The 18,018-nt window shown below is 41.5% G+C and overlaps 1 protein-coding gene across 1 annotated transcript in view; it reads right to left on the reverse strand.

Annotated features, from left to right (window-relative positions):
- Positions 1–17,672, reverse strand: part of cxadr (CXADR Ig-like cell adhesion molecule) — a 41,490-nt gene extending 23,818 nt beyond the window's left edge. Inside the window, exon 1 of the mRNA XM_046039967.1 lies at positions 17,506–17,672. Within this exon, the coding sequence (XP_045895923.1) occupies positions 17,506–17,557 (52 nt within the window). The 5' untranslated portion in view covers positions 17,558–17,672. The remainder of the gene's footprint in view (positions 1–17,505) is intronic.
- Between the last annotated feature and the right edge of the window lie 346 nt (positions 17,673–18,018).

The following is an 18,018-nucleotide window of genomic DNA, read 5'->3' on the forward strand; positions in this document are numbered from 1 at the left end:
CCCCCCCCCCCCCCCATGTCTCCAGTCCTAAGACCTGTGGAAACACACACACACACACACACACACACACACACACATAAAAGCCCTGTGTGTGTCCTTCAGGATTTGTTGAAGCCCAGGGACATGCTGAGATGGTGACAATATGGGGACTGGCTGTGCAGTACAGCTGATAGGCAAGACGCCAGTCCATGGAGCAGCACACAGATAGGCCTCTGATAACACCCCCCATGGGAAACAACAGCAAATGTGCCAATCTAGACATGTGAGGAGGAAATTAAAGCAGACAAGAGGCAGAGGGACATGAAGGTGATGAATACGAGGTTGTTCGGAGAAACAGTGGTGTGCATTGCTGTGACAGAGGAGATAGAAACATGAAACAGCTGGAGTGTTGTCTTCAGTCAGAGATGCCAGAGGAGTAATTACCAAACCATGTCCTCCTCACTTTGCAGGAGGAAAAAAATAACAATTCTCTGCTAGCAATTATTGAACATGTGAAAGCAGTTTGCTTGACTTGAGAAATGTGCCCCTTTTAAAACCTGGGTTTAAAATGCTTCTCACGTCCAGATTGTATCTAGATATGATTTCAACCTGATTACATTTACACTTGTTATGAATGTGTGTCTCCAATGTCCACATCGAGATCCTAATCGATCCGTTCAGTTCAAACAACTGAACTTGGGTGCATTTACACCGGTACTTTTCATGAGGTCAAGTAAATGGGTAAATGGGGCCAAAGAAATATGCCTAAAAACTCACAAATAGATTTGTGTGTCTTTTCTGCCACTTATTCCTCATTACAAGAGGAGGAGGGGTGATGGATCAGGCAGAGGTTTTAAATCAATCAGCCAGTGATAAATGGAGAAAGTGTATGCCAAAGTAAAAGCAGAGGGGTGAGACAGCGTCAGTGACATTATCACCCCTGCTACATCTGCTATCAACATTAGATTGCATCTAAATAAGAAAAAGTATTAGAATTTTCACATGCACCTCAGACCTGTTTTCAATCTAGCTGACTTGCCAGAATATCCTGGTTGACGATGCCCACAAAAAGTTTTTATTTGCATAATCTCGTTCTGCACAGAGGATCAGAGACACACGGCAATCACATGTTGCTAGTCTGATTAAATGCATTTCTGACTACTTCCTGGGTGGTTTGAGAAATGGAAATTAAAGCCAAAATGGTGCATTTAGTAGTAGTTTCTAAATTATTATTTCATACAGTTATAAAAAGGTTCACCCTAGATGCATGTAAAGGTCTGGTAGAAAGAAGGTAAATGGTAATAAAATAGTGGAGTGACCGCCAGACGGTGATTCTAACAAGTTCCAATGTTCCAATAAGTAATGTTTATCAAAGACATGTATTTGTTTTCTACACTTCTAGCAGTTTACCATGAATAAAAAAATGAAAGCCAAATGTTTCAGTGGGGTGAAGTCTCTCTCCTGCCATGGGAGTTTCTCAGCACTGAGGGGGAGTGCCGCTGCCTATCCTATCCCCCCATCCCCCAAAACAAATAAAGTGTCTGATAAAGACCAGGCCCCTGCCGGCGCCCCAGCCCCAGCCCCAGCCTTTGTCCGGGCCCCAGGGCACTACGCCAACTGTGATCAGGAGGCAGCATCACTGATCAAACACTGAGACACAAGTGCAGCAGAGTGCAGCTACTTTATTCAGACTGTTGATGGCCTCTCACAGAGTGGGTTTAACTGTGGGACAGGACATGTTGACGAGCTCATACAGAGAATATGGGTTTTAGAGGACATACAAACTCTCATGCAGATTTGCAATGCAGAAGACAAGCAAAGTGCGCGAGTACAAAGAGGCAAACAGGTTTCTCACGACTGTTTAAGTATGTCAGAGAGGTGAACACACAAGAAGTCAGCTTAAAGCAATAGAGCATGAATATCAAACTAGAATCACAGGGCGAAATTGGGGGATTAGAAGTCCGTTCTGGAGCTCCTAACAAGCCGTGGTTTTCAACGTCACTAGTAATGGAATTTCACAAAAACTCAGAAACTCCTCAGGAGGGGAAACAATTTCATCTTTCTGGTCTGAGGTGGGCTGCACTATGTACACCTAAACAAATAGTTGGTCCTAAGAATGAACTGAGCAAGTTTAGCCAGATTTGCATTTCTCAGTGATAAGAAACTACTTCCTCATACCATCAGAAACAAATCTCTGACACTAACAACTCTGGCATGTTGGATCAGTCAACTGAGGATACTTTTATTTTGTTTTTTTTTAAACTTAACTTAGAGAAAATTTTTTAGGTGGTAAATCCAGTCACACAAACTGTATGTTAAGTAAACACCTATGGAGAAACTTTTATGGCTCCCTGCCAAACCACTAAAAGGATTAAGATGTGAGGCCGGACTGCAGACAGTTCAGGGGCAAGTATAAAATATCAGGAATTTAAACAAATGCCTCCCAGTGAATTCCTGGGTTCCTCCCTTCAGATGGAGTGCAGCATATTTCAAAACATTTAAGTCTGACCACTATTGGAAACAACCTTATTAAGTTAGCTGACACATCTGCCTTGAATGCGAGCTTGCTTTCTCGTTAAAAATAGCTATAAACTGATTCAGTTCTCTTGGTTACAGGTTAATTTTCTCATTTTTTGAGTACAATGTAAAAGGCCAGCTCCTGCAGATATCACCTCTGCCTATGGTGTAGATGTACACAGTAGCCTATTTTCCCTGTAGTGCAGAGGCATGTATGGCTGTCAGCTAGATTGGCTGGGAGGCAGTCAATGAGTTTGCCTTGCTCACGCGGTTTCCTCTAGGTTCTGGTCTAAAATTAGGTGTCCTGCCTGAAGGACACTGCATGATGGTGGTCTTCTGGACACTGGCAGAAAATGCACAGGCCTGTGTTTTACGCCCCGAGTGTGCTGTCAAAGGTTAAAGGCAAAACAGGGGTTTATTTCATTGAAGTGAAATGATTTCCACTGAAAGCCCCCCCCCCCCACCCCCCCCCCCCCCTCAGGCAAAAATGGAATATAGACAAAGTACTTTGCAATAACTGCTAAAATATCAATTCCCTTTCAAATGCATTTGTAGCATCCCTTCTCTCTAAACCCTCTCATCCTGTCTAAAGTACTCCTGACCAGGCAGAATGAGGCCTTTGTGAAAGTGTAACAACACAGACAGGCCCTTCCTGTCCTCTGGCTGGGGGAGACTACACCAGGACATCAAGATAAGACTGCTGTTAAAAGATAACAAGATGGATAATCCTTTTTCTTTCCTTTCTTCCCCCCTTCACAGGCCGTGAATCAGACTTGAGATGACTCAAGCCTGGAGTCTCTTCTTCACTCAGATGTTCTTGAAGGCAGGTGTAGTGAATGCACCTGAGTGTTGAGCCTTGTAGGAAGCTGCAGGCAAAGGCTGTCAGTTGTTGTTACAGCTTAACCAAGACCGCTGGGTTTATTCATGCCTCCAGTTCGCACTCCCCGCCTAGACATGAGGGGAGAGCGCAAAACAACCAACCATTCTGGTCTACATACAGCGTTAAATGACAAGATGAGATTTGGAATGTTAAAAATAACTCCACTGCACTAGTTCAGTTATCCTGCACAAAGAGGCAATCCTACAATTTCAGTCATGACATAGTATGATGGTATTTATTCTCCATGTTGTGTTCTTTAATGAAATGAGGCTTGTCAGACTCGTAAAGAGGAGCAGAGTCTGGATAGCAGAAAGAAACGCAGTAAGCACATTAAAGACACAGAGCTCAGATTCAAAGGGGATTCAAGATTTGGGGAGTTGTGTTGTGAGCTGCAGCGAGTAAGTGAGTTTGTTATTTTGACCCCGATAGTCTTCCTAGGCTAATTACATCCATCTTAACGGCCCAAACAGCTGAAAAAAAAGCACAAGTGTACATCAACATATATGTCACTACCACATTAAATTGGACTCCAGAGCATGAAATTGCTTTTTGAATCAAAGAGCAGCAGCTGGGTTTTGTTTTTTTATATATATAAAATACAGCAAAGTAAAGCTGATACTGGGATTCAGTGAGGAGCTCAACAACCCAATTAAAAGTAACTGCACATACAACATCTTTCCTCATCTATTTTGTTTTTCTGATGAAGACAGCAACAACAAACAAATTAACGTGAGCTTTCTGTCTACAAAAGGTTGCATTACAATGTTTGTAATATGATGTAATATTTCCTCAGTGAGAGTTAAATGAGAGCGCACTAACAAGTCATTAAAGTTGTAATTCCTAATATTTCTGTCCTGGTTAATTTGGTGACACCCGTTGTTACCATGGTAACAGCAAGTGTGGTTTAATATTATAGCACTGCTGTGATGGAAAGCACTGAGGCTGACATCAATGAGATCACACTGAGTGGAGATTAAATGCTGCGTCCTTTTCCTGCGAGTCCCTCTTGCTTACTTAGGCGATCTGAATCCAGTGTGAGAATGGCGGACTTCACCACCCACTACCAATAACAAGACTAGGGCTGTATTCAAAACTGCCTACTATACTAGTAGTACTTACTGATTTGGCCTAAATGTAGTATGCAGTATGCAAACAAAAGCAAAATCTGTAGTACGCCAAAAATACCCGGATGTTGTACGGATTTGGATAAAATCAGATCAATCTACCTTGCAGACTGTGTCCAATAATGCAAACTGCTAGAACTGTGAAAACAACTGGTCAGAACTTGTTTTACAAATTTCATACGCTTTTTTATTTAAAAAAATCCACTTCTAACAAGTTTTGAGGCGAGAAATCATTACACTAACAATGTAATGTAACAGTTGTGGTTACATTACTTCTTAAAAACCAGAAACTGGCTTAGCCTACCCTATTGCAAAATAAATTAATTTAACAGTTTAATCCTGTATACTACATATTGTATACAGTATGCAGTATATAGTACATACTGTGGTTGCCAGTAGTATGTAGTAGGCGGTTCAGAATACAGCCTAGGTGAAAGCCTAGACCGTGAATGGTCAATGTGCTCCTAAGAACATAATTGAAGATGGTTTTCGCCTTGCTGTTAAGATTTGTTTGTGCTCAACAAAGTGTCCCCGGCCAAAGGTGATTTCCTCTTCGTTAAGAGCGTGGTCATGCACCTCCCAGTTTTTACATTTGTTATTCTAAATACGACTTCTTCCTTTACAGGGATTATATAATGGCGATAAAGTATGTCTGTGAACAGTGTTTTGCCATGTTTGGTCTACGGCGTTCTAGGGCTTTCCCCGACTAAGGATTTACATAGTCGAATCAGAATCGTCAAGTCCTGCCTATAGTCGACTGATAGTCGAATCATGTGTGTTTGTGTGCACGGCGATTGCGAGCCGAAGCTAAACTGACGCATTGTTGACCATTTTCTCTCTCTCTCTCTCTCTCGCCTGCCATTCACCGGTCTTGTGCATAGTTTTTGCCGTGCTGCCGACAACTGCACGTCGCTGTTCCTCGCGGATCTATTTCAAGTAGCCGGCTGTTTAAAAACTATAAAATATTCTTTGTGTGATTCATCAACCGTGATAAATTATCCGAAAGTCCCACGAGGTGCGGACAACTCGTCTCTTCAGCAAGTTTTCCTCTTGCCACTACACACACACATATACGCTACAGCTACACATGCGTACTGATGCCCCAGGGTTAGGGTTATAATTTTGGATTTATTCACGCACTTTAAAAACATTTATTGGAAGTTTTTTTTCCCTCTTTACATGTTTATTTACAGCATTAAACATTGAAATGTATATTGTAATAGGCTGTATATTAACGTATTGGGAGAAAACTGGTAGTTCTATGTAAAATCTGACGCTGAGCTCCCCCATATCGCCAAAATGGCGTGATCATTGGTTCGCTGCGAAGCTTCGACTGTGAGATTGGCAGTCTGACCACAGAGCTGTGCAGGAGAACTTATTTAATAATCAGTGGATGTTTGTCAAACTGCTGTAGAAGAAATGGACTGCACTTGTAAGTTGCATTTCTAGTCCTCCGACCACTCAAAGAGCTTTAGACTACATGTCACATTCACCCATTCATAGACAGATGGCAGAGGCTACCATGCAAGGTGCCAACTGCTCATCAGAAAGGAACTCAGTGAACGACCTGGCTCTACATCCTGAGCCACAGCCACCCTAAGAAAGTCACTCATGTTCTCCTTCAAAATAAAATGTAAGTAGGCATAAAGTGATCACAAGCAGCAGGTGTCAAACTACACAATGCGCCACATTCCCACTTCTGGTGCAGACAGGACGTCAAAAGCGCTTACTTGTTACATACCATACGCAGACCATAATTAGGATCATAAATGGGGTTAGATTTTATGACTATTATAATGAAGTTGTTTAATATTGCCATGTGAAGGTTGAAAAAGTCATCATTTTCTTTGGAAGTTGAAACGCTGTCTTTCAGGACAAACAAGGGCTTTGTTGTCAGTGGAAACATTACATCAGTCAAAGTAAAATATTGCTTTAAGTAACGGCTGAGAGGAGGAACAGCTATGATTAACATTGTACGGCTACTGCACCGTCTGTCTCAAAACTGACTTCACATCCCAACCATCCTGACAATATTTCAACATGTGTGGCAAAAAATACAACAAATAACCTGACTCTTCATGAGTCTGCAAGGTTGGCCGGCTGTTGAGTGTTTAGTGGATGTAGTAGAGTGCTTTTGCCTGAAACCTGCCATACAAGCCAACTCCCTGATGGCTCTACTGACATCTAAAAAGGTTTCACCCCTGTCTAGACAGGCAGCCAAATACTGCTTATAGAGCATCCTGGATCAGGCTGACAAGTCCATAATCTCAGTGAGTGTGACGGAGGCATGGCACAATGATGACTGTTCACCCTGCGTGGCATGGCTTATAAATATAAGATTTCATGTTGATCCAGGTTAAAAAATGTTCAGTCCTGATCGAGGAAACACTGCATGACACTGGGCTGGCAAAGACGATCCAACAGTAAGCGTGCTGTGGTGTTGTTTAGGGGTTGCACTCACAGCAGCAGTTGTCCAACTTGATAAACACATCCCACAGGGTCTTGCATTAATGGCTGTTCAGTAAGATCCAGGTCAAGGGTAAAACTGAAAACCATTTTCCACACTTTATCTTACAACACAGGGATTATCAGGACCTTTTCATGTCCAAATAAAATTCTCTCAAATCTTTTTGACAAGTTCTTTTAACCTCTTGGGAATCCAACATATTAATGGCTGATGGCAGAGTTACAGGTAAGAGACTTTTTGGTTGATAAAATGCCGGGTGACATTTTAGGCAATCACAGACTCTTTATGTGCCCACAGGTCATTAATCTAAAACTCTAACTGTAGAGTTGTGTTCCAGCTCTAGCTGTCGCTGACAAATCACCCCCTTGCTCTCATTAGATAGATGTCCTGTCAGAGCGGGATTAAACATAGAGCTGATGTTGCCCTACTCGTTGTGAAAAGAGTTGGGTGCTGTGAGTGCCAGTGTGATTGGAGATGGGGTGGGAGTTTACCCTTCTTCTTACAATTATCGGCCACCCAGAGTCAGCCAGCCAGCCACGCAGTTCGTGTGTGCCCATGAATTATACATGGGCTCCATTAAGACACTTAAAAGCAGGTCCCTCTGGAACTTACCAGCAACAACTGCAGCCTGGTAGCCCCTGTGTGCCTGCTTATTAAAACAGCAGCACTTGTGATTAAAGTTGTGCGGTAATGTGTGTTTTGACCATCATAAAGCAGCCAGTCACAGAGCTATTTTCAGTTCAACCTCATATCTCTCGAGGGCGACTGGGCCAGCTGCCGATTTCCTCACATGGCGGCGAGATGCACTATAGTAATTAAATATCTGTTGTGGCTTCCTGACCTTGCTGTGGTTCAGGCGCTGAGCCTTTTCTATAAACCAACTGTAGCAGATGTCCCGGCCATCATACCTATAGATGCACCACCGACCCAGGAGTAATAACTTCCGAGGCAGGAAGAAAAGACCATTTTAATGAACGTTAATGGCAAAGAAGGGAGGTGGCAGACAGCCACACTCATTTTGGACACCTCGTTGTAAAAGCATAGTAAGTTAATGGAAGTCATCAGAATGTAGTGAATGTCCAAATTAATTCTATAATATGCCTTTGCACTTTACTCTTGGACTTTCCTTTCTAACTTTCCTTAACATAAAAGGTAACTCACTGGCTGACATTTTGGTTTGTCTAACTGACTAAATAGAACACTGCATTACCTCTTATTATGAATCCTTATTATAAAGACCATTTAAGTGTGAGAACTCAAAGATATATTCTCATCCAAATTTCTATTTTATATGTTCAAGTTACCCCAAGATCACAGGGGTGTATGTTTTTATTCTGTTTTAGAGGCCTGATTCCCCCATAGGGAAAGGGTTCATCTAATCTAATCTCAGGTAATACTCTTATGAAACAAAGTGCTTCTTTGCACTTTCTAAAGGACATTAGGGACATTTTGCAAAAATGCCACAAGCTTGCACATGCAGTAGCTTTCCTTTCTTAATAATATCCTCCCACACCTGCAAATCCATTTATAGCATCTGATAATATCAAACACAGACATTTAGAAAAGTGAAATGTTACCGATTCTACCTTTACTGTATTTTGTTCTTTTACATTCCTCTGTGCTGCTGTGCCAACCTGAATTTCCTCAACAGGGGATTAACAAAAGGTATCTGATGTTATCTTATTTATTCACAACAGGGAAACTGATGTTTGTTTGATGCCACATAAACAATGGTCAGATGTTATAACTGACATACGGTTGCATCGTCTGTTTGGGTTAGTAATAAAATCTACATTTAATATCTGAATCTCTTTAACAGATTCCCAATTCTAAAGGATTTGCATTGCAGTATTTGGCTTCAGTTTAGCAACAGCTTGATTATAAGGCATGTTACAAGAAATGAGATTTTCTGGGTCTCATTCTGTGTCGCGTTGTATCAATACTGCTTTAATGCTCCTAACAAGATTCGCCCTGCATCATAAAATTTCACTACACAACTGCTCTAAAATAATTCTAAAATCTATAATACAAGCAGTAGAAATTAATGAGAGCAGGCATTATTCATAACAAATACATTTTTTCTATGGGCAGGAGTTATTAGCGTAACTATAATTTGACATGATAATTAAACATCAGACTAAGACAGAAAGACTGACTTCAATATCAGCCCTACAGCTGGCAAAATCGAGTGGGACTGAATCAGGAAAGAGGCTTGCCACAGACAACTGTTGTTTGCCTTTTTCACCATACCGCAGTCGACAATGTGTAATGTTTTTCAATGAGATAGAGGTGCTAAAAATGGCTCCTTCAACAGCTGCTTCCCCCTCCTCCTCCTCCTCCCAAAATTCACCCCACCTTCTGCTTATGTCACTTATTTTCTGAGCCATAATATTTTTCAAGATTAGACACACAATTAACTCTAATGTTCTTAGAGGCTACAGTGAGGGCTTACTGCTGGACGACAAAATACAATCATCTTCCCACAACTCGGCTCTGTGTAAGACAATGCCTGGACATTAGCCGATAATTATGTGACATGCACAGCACAATATACAACGCTTATCTACAAAATGATGTGTCCATTGAAAGTCGAAACTGCCAACAAAAGATTTGTCGTCAGAATAAATTGTCAGCTCTGTTTTACATGATAAGGAGATTTTCCCTGTATAGCCTATACTATGAAGCCCAAATCCTTAACATTGCACAAAGGGTAATCTTTGAAACAGAGGTCTAAGCGTGTGTAGAGCTGAACTGACACCTACCTAGCAGGTAAGCAGGAGCAGGCTACACACCAGCAGCTGCAGATGCTGCACCCTGGGGACCTGCCTGCCACACTGTGTATCCTCACACTGAGATGGCTAGCTCAGATGCTGTGAGAATATTATGAAAAACAACCAGAATACATAGTCATAAAGTGTGGAAAAAAACAGGGGAAAAACCATAAGTAGAGTAATGCTCTACCCGAGTTACCTGAACACTGGCTGTGGAATATTTTGTTTCCACATACACCCATTCCACACATGAGTTTAAACAGACAATTTGAAATCCAGTAGAAGACCATTTGAAAACAGTGACAATTATCATTTAAAAAATTAGGAACTGTAATGCACTTTAAGCATAGCACCCACTTCATTTTTAAAGTTTAATGAATCCCAGTATACTTTTTTCCAAATAATTACACTGCATTTTGTAACAAAATCCTCCAAATCTCCTTCACTGCCTGGTGTGCAGTGTCTTCTCTGCTTCTATGCCTCATCTACAGAAAAATGGTTTTGTGGCTATGTTCATTTGAGATATGAGGTAGGTGAAAATTCTTATTATCATCACAGTGAACAGCTTATTTGTCACAGAGCCCATTATTCCTCATTAGGAGCAGAGGGCGTTGTGGGAGCTGCAGAGCCGCACATCAAGTGGCTAAGTGATAAATGTGCTTTGGGGGTGTTTATCGCCGTAACAGGGTGACACAGTGAAGATGACCGATGGACTCAAGAGAGCGGGGAAAATCAGCACTGCAGTGACCTTGTTTTAACCGATCGGTTACATGGATAGCAGAAGAAATGTCTCTCCCTCAGTTCAATCCCTGCTCAACACTACTTTGAGAATTTCAGCAGTCATGCTAAAGATATCAGAGGTGTACGGTCTACTGTTTACCTCGCATCTACCTCTCATCAGTCCACTGAATAAGGTCTGTGTCAGTGGTAGAACTGAGGACTTGTAAAAATCAGTCAGTCAGTCATTGTTTACATTCTTAAAACAGTTAGAGAAAGAAGCCAAAGGGTCTATAGTTCCTAAAGGCTCAATTTATAGGCAGTCCGCAAAAAGTAACATCTGCACACATACTGTCCACAAATTTTAAATACACAATGTAAAAGTTGGATTTTTCCCTAAAAACAACAAAACTATAGAGGCGTTGAAAATGTCAAGCTTGACCTGAGAAACCAACGTCATCATGTTGTCACTCCTGTTCTTCTGTGGTGGTGCTAACCAGGGCCAGGACCAGGCTAAATCTACAATCCACTTTCTTGTAAAACAAGATCTACAATATTCAAGCAATAGTTTTTTTTTTGCATTTCTTAAGGCAAATATTTAAATACTGAACACTCTCTCATAGGGATGTGGAAAAAAAATAGATTTGTTGACGCGTCGCGATGCGGACTTGGACGATTATGAATCGATTCACAAATGTCAACAATCGATTATTTAGGTTAATTGATGTTGACGGAACGAAAAAGGCGGCACTGCAGCTCCAGACTGTCTGTGGTGTGCACACAACGGAGACGTGTGGTTCTCCCTGTTCATCACAGACTGGCAGTTGTTGATTGAATGACTGCTGCAACTAAACTTTCACATGATAAATAAAATCAATGTGCATCTAACGTTAATTATTTTCACCTGCACACTGTGCAGCACAGTAGTGATTAGCTAGCGTCCTCTGCTCATTCTTCAAAGGACAACTACGTGACAAGCAGCAGTAGGTGATGGTGAAAGTGAGCGGAGCAGAGGAAAACATGAGCACTACGCCTCAATCTGGCAGTAAATGTACAGTGTAGGTCACAGCGTGTCCGTTTATCAAAGTCTGTCTGTAGTTTTCCAATTTCTAGATAAGTTCATGCAGTTAGCGCTAGCTAACGTCTCCTCTTCAGACGGCGGTGTGGAAGCTGAGCAGGACGTTTTTGGCTGCTAGTTCAAGTTCATTTGTTGTCATTCATCCACATATTGAGTACACAAACAAAATGCTGTTTCTCAAGGCCCGGGGTGCTCAGTAAGATTACAATAATCAACTTACAAGACACAGAAAACTACACTATACGAGACAAAAAACAAAAAAAGGAACAGATACATTAAGGCAGAGTGAATGTGGTTTGGTGGGAGCATTGTAAAGTGCGTAGTTCAACCCCATCTGACTCTATACTAATAACAACAGCAGCAGAGGTCAGTAATAATGCTGTAATAATGCTATGCAATGTTAGCTACATTTATATGAAGTAACATTAAATACCTGCATTTCCTTATTACGTACTTGTTTGGATTGTTACAAATACTTTGCTTATAAAGTACCAAGTAATGACACAGTGAGAAAAATCCATCTTTATCCTGTTTGTTTTACGGTTGCATCGTAGCCCTCATAATCGTAATGAGGTGCCTAAAAATTCCCCACCCATGAGGTGATGCATCGAGATATTGAATCAAATCGTGAGACCAGTGAAGATGCACACCCCTACTCTCTCATACACACACACACACACACACGAACCATGAACAGATGGTTCACTCTACCAGTGGGCACATTTCTACCACCACACGGTATATAATTTCAAATTGCCAAAATCTATAAGGCGACTTGACTTAAACATTGCTTTCCTGACTTTTTATAACAAATTATACACATATACTGAATTGTTATTTATCATTAAAATAATAAATCGTGCGCCAACAACTTTGTCCAAAAATCTTCAAAATGAACAGGAATTACTGAACTGTGTAAACCCTTTAAATACTGCAATAGGAATTCAAAGTCCAGTATAAAACAATACAACTGCAAATGAGAACAAAACGTAAACATTTAATCACAATTAAAGTTAAAACTAGAGGAAAAAAACTTTTCACAATTCATATATACAAGTAACATTGAGATTGAGAGGCAGTACGTTTAGTCCAAATACACCTGAAGGTCTTCCATAACTTCACTGTGTTGATACCCTCACAACTGGTTTACGGAGCTGTATGCAGGAATCAGGTGGACCATGATGTGGTCACAAAACGCTCTGTTATGATTGCATTATTTGTGTGTATACTACTTTTATTTACCCGGTAGGTTACCTGGTAGGTTGAGCAAATTCAACCGCCACTTTTCAAAATGGGTGTTAATTTCCAACCCTGGTGCTAACCTATTGTCAGTGGGAACGTTGGTTCTTCTTCTACTCATCCCGGGTCGCAGCACTGCTGAATAATCAGGAAACCAAGAAAGAGCAGTGTTCTGTCTTAACACTGACTTCAAAAATAATGTTTTTAATATATGAATTGTGGAGAATAATTAATGTGAGTTTTTTTCCCCAGCACTATTTTTTAGGAGCCAGAAATCTCAAGTTTCCTAAGCCCCACTTACTGTTGCTTTCTCAAGCTTTCCATTCTCGCATGGCACATACGCTTTAGTTTACAATGATAACAGAGGAACATTTACTTCTCGAAAATTGTTTCTGAAACAGAGGGTCCCGTGATTACCGACTGTGGCAGACAAAAGATGGCTCTTCATTTAAAGCCGGAGACTGCCAATTATGCTGGCTGAATTAGCTAGCTAGTTTATTAGGCTAATGTTAACAACAGCGTTCGTAGAAAAGGCTTTTTAATGTTTGTGGCTGATATGTTTTAAAATGAGAACCCATTCAACCCTAAACTGTGATAGCATCCAGGACTGGCTTCCATAAAGTGGGGAACTATTACACGGTGAATATGCTACTCGTGTAACCTAACCTGCAACCCCACCCCAAAAAAAAATACTGCAGTTAGTAAATGATCTGCTCCTTGGCCCTGGTCCTGCTTGGTTTCTACTGTAGATATTAACGTTAGGGTAGTTAGCCAGGCATGCTAACGTTTGCAGCTTACGGTGTGTTGTTTTGATGTTGTTTGCTCTTGCTTTTCTCTGTTTCCACATCATTGTAAATTGAATACCTTGGGTTTTGGACAGTTGCCCAGACAAAACAAGCAAACTAACCAAGCATGCAAGCTGACCAATATATCGAGGTCCCTGAGTTGCAACGTACACACTAAAAGCATGACCTTCGTGATCCACCACTAATTTGTGCCATTAAGGCAAAACTGCTCCTGAGCTTGTCTTATTAGACAATAATCATTTGTGAGCCTCTGGGGAGCCTGGTGCTGTCTCTAGGTCTCTGAATACTGTGGCCAAAGTGTTAGAGAAGTTAAAAGACATACAAACTTGAAATATCTGTCAATGTAACATTGACTTTATGACCAAGGGGTTCAAGTATAATCTTGCCAATATATCTTACCACAAGAATGCTTTGGCAGCAGCCCAGAAGGCAGTTTACCCCCTACCTGTGAAAAGGAACAAGCTCTGAATACAGAGTGGCCGCACAGCCTTTAACAGGACTCAGAAACAAGCACCGCCATTAATCATTTTCACTGATTCTCTAGCAGGCAGCGATTTGTCCATTCAGTAATTCAGATATGAAATGGAGGGGGAAAGGCGGTAGGGTAATGTGGCGAGGTAAAGGCGGAATCAGCGTTTCACACTCCCATATAGGTGAACAGGAGTTGGCACAGGGCTTGTACTGCGCTGGCATGCTAAAATATTAACGTCTGGGGCTATGAATATTCATGCCCAGTTGTCCCCATCACCAGATTGTGGAGGACAAAGCAGTGACCCTAGACTGTAATCCGATTCTACATGTTCCTGCATCATTTCCAAGGACAGGGGCTCCCGGCGGAGAGGGCGGCTGCTTGGTTGGAGGTGAAGCTGTAGCCGCAACATGTTTCAACCAACAGGAGGAAAGCATTGGACTGCCGGGTCATGACAAGTGAATGTGACCCCAAGTCATTACTGTCCGCGTTGGGTTGTATCAGTTTCTTCACCGGCCCCGACGCCTCATCAGTACACACATACACACACACACACACACACACACACAGCTGTAGGAGTGACATTAGCTGCTCCCCTAACAGGAGTTGTATGAAAGATATTCAACACATCTGTTATCTGCAAAAGCTATTGTGTAAAATAACTGGGATTATTTTCTGCTGCAAAAAGGAGGACCTAATGTATACATGCAAGTAGTAGGGGGAGGGTAGTTTTCCAGAGCAACCGGAGCACACACACACACCCCCTAGATTTGCGTGTCTGTTTTCAAAAGGTAACCAAGCAACCAGTTCCTGGTGCCTTTGCTTGTAGCCTTATCAGGTAACTGCGTTCTGCACATGCTCACAGGTTCCCCTGGTTTCTGTTTATACTACGTCAGTGGTTTCACTCTTGACCCAAACAAATGGGAGTGCATGGGTGTGGAGAGAGCATCAGGTCCTGCAGCACTGCAGCAGGTGAAGATAACTTTTCAGGTCCTATGCAAGGACTCAAACATGAACACGTGTGTATACTGCTAAATGGAAATCAAGAGGTGTCAGAGTCTTATGACTGACAACCACGTAATGTTTCTTGGACAAGTTCTTTGATGATAGAAACGGATTACTGTGAGCATATTATCTTATTTCTAAGACTGCTCCAAACTTCTTTTTTTTTTTTTTTTTATTCAAATAAACTTGTTGAAAATATTCTAAGCAGACCTACAGTCATTTATCAACCTTTGCATGGAGCAGTCTTGAGAGAGTGTGTGTGTGTGTGTGTGTGTGTGTGTGTGTAACAACATCAGATGTCATTGTTAAGAGTAACAGCCAGCCCACAGCAGTTGGTCTCTGATAAAACTGTCATATCAAAAAAAAAATTTAAATAATAATAATCATTACAAGGAATTGAAATGGGGACATTTTGTGAAGCATTTTCACAACTACACTGTGTACAATTGCTCAGCACGAGGGTTTAATTAATTTGACTTTTAACAAAAAGACTTTCATCAAGTAAAATTTTACTTTAATCCTTATTTCAAGCATTAAAGACTGTGTGTACTGGGACAACAATCAGTTAACTTACAGCCTTTATTGACACAAAACAAATATTAGATTGTTTATGCAATGATGACACCTCACGTGATTTCATGATAACTTGGAAAAACAATCTCCTAACCGATAGCCTGACACAAGCACAAGGTTGTCTGCACTTTCAGAGTCTCAATCCTCAACATTTACCGCAATTTCAAGGACTGCAGATCTCCCTCTCACAATTTTATTTCTTTTGTCAACACTTTATGTTCCATGCTGTGCCTCGTGGACAAATGCAGCAAAGAAATGGAGCAGAAAGACCCTACTTGTTATTTTGCCATTTAAGAGAGGTTAGCACATTATTGTGTATTTCTAAACCACGTTCAAAGAATGCTACAGGTCTGGCAGAGACTGTTCTTGTCTGCTGAAGTGGAACACTGCCCAAATGACGAGGCCATGATGCCATTAAGATGGTAATGAGCCCAAACTAGTGGCCACAACAACGTGTCAGGAGACAAAAGAAGGCTAAACAACACACTATGTAAACCTTATATGACAGTGTCCCAGCTTTTACATGGAGAGACTTGATGGACGATCCTAAACAAAGCACTTCTTCATTCGGTCTCTCACTAATCAGCATACTGGAATGTCATTACCCTGACCATGGCTCTGTGGCTTCCCATCAAAATCTCAGAAATTATTTCAATAACTGCCACAGTATGTCAATGATTGAAGCCAAAAGACGATCCTGTAGCAGAAGTTTCACATTATTGTTAGTAGTGGGAGGAGTGATCTGCAAGTTTCAGTCTAAATTCCAAAGCATTAAACAGCCACCACGCCCACACAAATACAATGAAATAAGAGTAAAACCAAAATAAAAATGGGATTTTTAACAAGCCCTATTCTTAAACATATCACAAATGAAGATATATACACATTTGCAAAAAGCTTGCTATAGCTGCCTATTGCATTATTGACTGATCAAAAAAGAAAAGTGGTGCCAAAACTGGAGTTAAATTACATCTCTTGACTCCATGTCCCTTAAGGAGGTCCCAGCCAGCCAAATGAAGAATATCTCAATTTCACCTTTAAATCGTTGACTATGAGAAACGTTTAAAAAAACCTAAGTTATTCTGATCAAAGGTTGCACAGCCGCTCAATCATCTACAACAAACACCCTCTTAGGTGAGGGTCAGCAGGACTAAACTAAATGGCAAACAGAAAAGGCAGCACTTTGAAGTCCTGTAGCCACAGGTTTAACATCGACCTATTGTGTTAACCAGCATACGATAAGCCACAACACACCACACAGAAATACCCACAGGAGACGTCGCAACAAATCATCCCATTTCTGTGGGATATACATTTCAATAACCATTCATTCAGAGTCTAAAAATTCAAGACAGTCGCCTATTGGTATGATTTACATGTTGTTAAATGTAAACCAACCCCACTGTCCCCTTATTACTGGGGTTACTGCATGGAATGACGTTAGCAAACTTTGATTTATTGTCTTTTGGCCTTTCCTTTCCCTTTCTGTCATGTGTCTGAAAAAACCCCCACATTAGTAAATAGTTGTTATTTTACAAATAACCTACTTGTAACTATGTAAATTAATATTCGGTTTAGCCGCCCGGACGCTTGTTCTGGTGTGCGACCTGACTGAACTGACCTTAGGTCGAAGTTAGTCCCAGATGTGGTTTGGTCAGCCACTTAGCAAATTAAATGTTAATCACTCTAACTTTAGATAATGGAAACATAACATAAAGTTATCAGCATTTTTAACTTGTCGGGAAAAGGCACGTTTCCATGTTAACGCCAGAGGCTAACGTCATAGCACACGGCTGACCAGAGACGGTGGCCGCTACCGTCTGAGTGGAAAACCCATTAGAACCAAAGTAGCTCACCGGCAGCTGGTGTCTAAAACTTACCAGCAAAGAGGCTCAGCAGTACACAGCAGAACCGGGCTGTCGAATGATCCATTCCTGTTCCAGTTATTCCACGACTTCTTCAGTGAAACTTGGTCGGAGAACTTATGCTGAATTCGAGAGAAAAGCGGCTGCCCAGCTCGACCGAAGCATCCAAACTTCACTCCTCCTCCTCCTCCGCCTCTCTGCAGGTGCACAGCGGAGCGCGCCGCAGGGTGTCACGTGACACACGGCTTTCCCAAACAAGAGCCAGTATTGCCATCTGTCGGTTTGAACAAGGACTTCCCCCGGTGTTTATTGATGGAATAAAAGTGCCAGTTTTGTCCCGCATGGTACCCCATGTGCGTCTGGTCCAGGTTGAGAAAGCAAACAATTTTTGTAACTTCCTGAGTGCCCTTTCCTACCACCACCAGTAGAAACAGCACAGTCACATGTCCCTCAAGATACGAGAAACCGGGCATCTAATCATGGCTTATTTTGTGTTCTATTTTCAAGAGCATGAGGGAAGACGTGGTG

The sequence above is a fragment of the Micropterus dolomieu genome, linkage group LG23, assembly GCF_021292245.1.
Source record: "Micropterus dolomieu isolate WLL.071019.BEF.003 ecotype Adirondacks linkage group LG23, ASM2129224v1, whole genome shotgun sequence".
Classification (NCBI taxonomy): Eukaryota; Metazoa; Chordata; class Actinopteri; order Centrarchiformes; family Centrarchidae; genus Micropterus; species Micropterus dolomieu.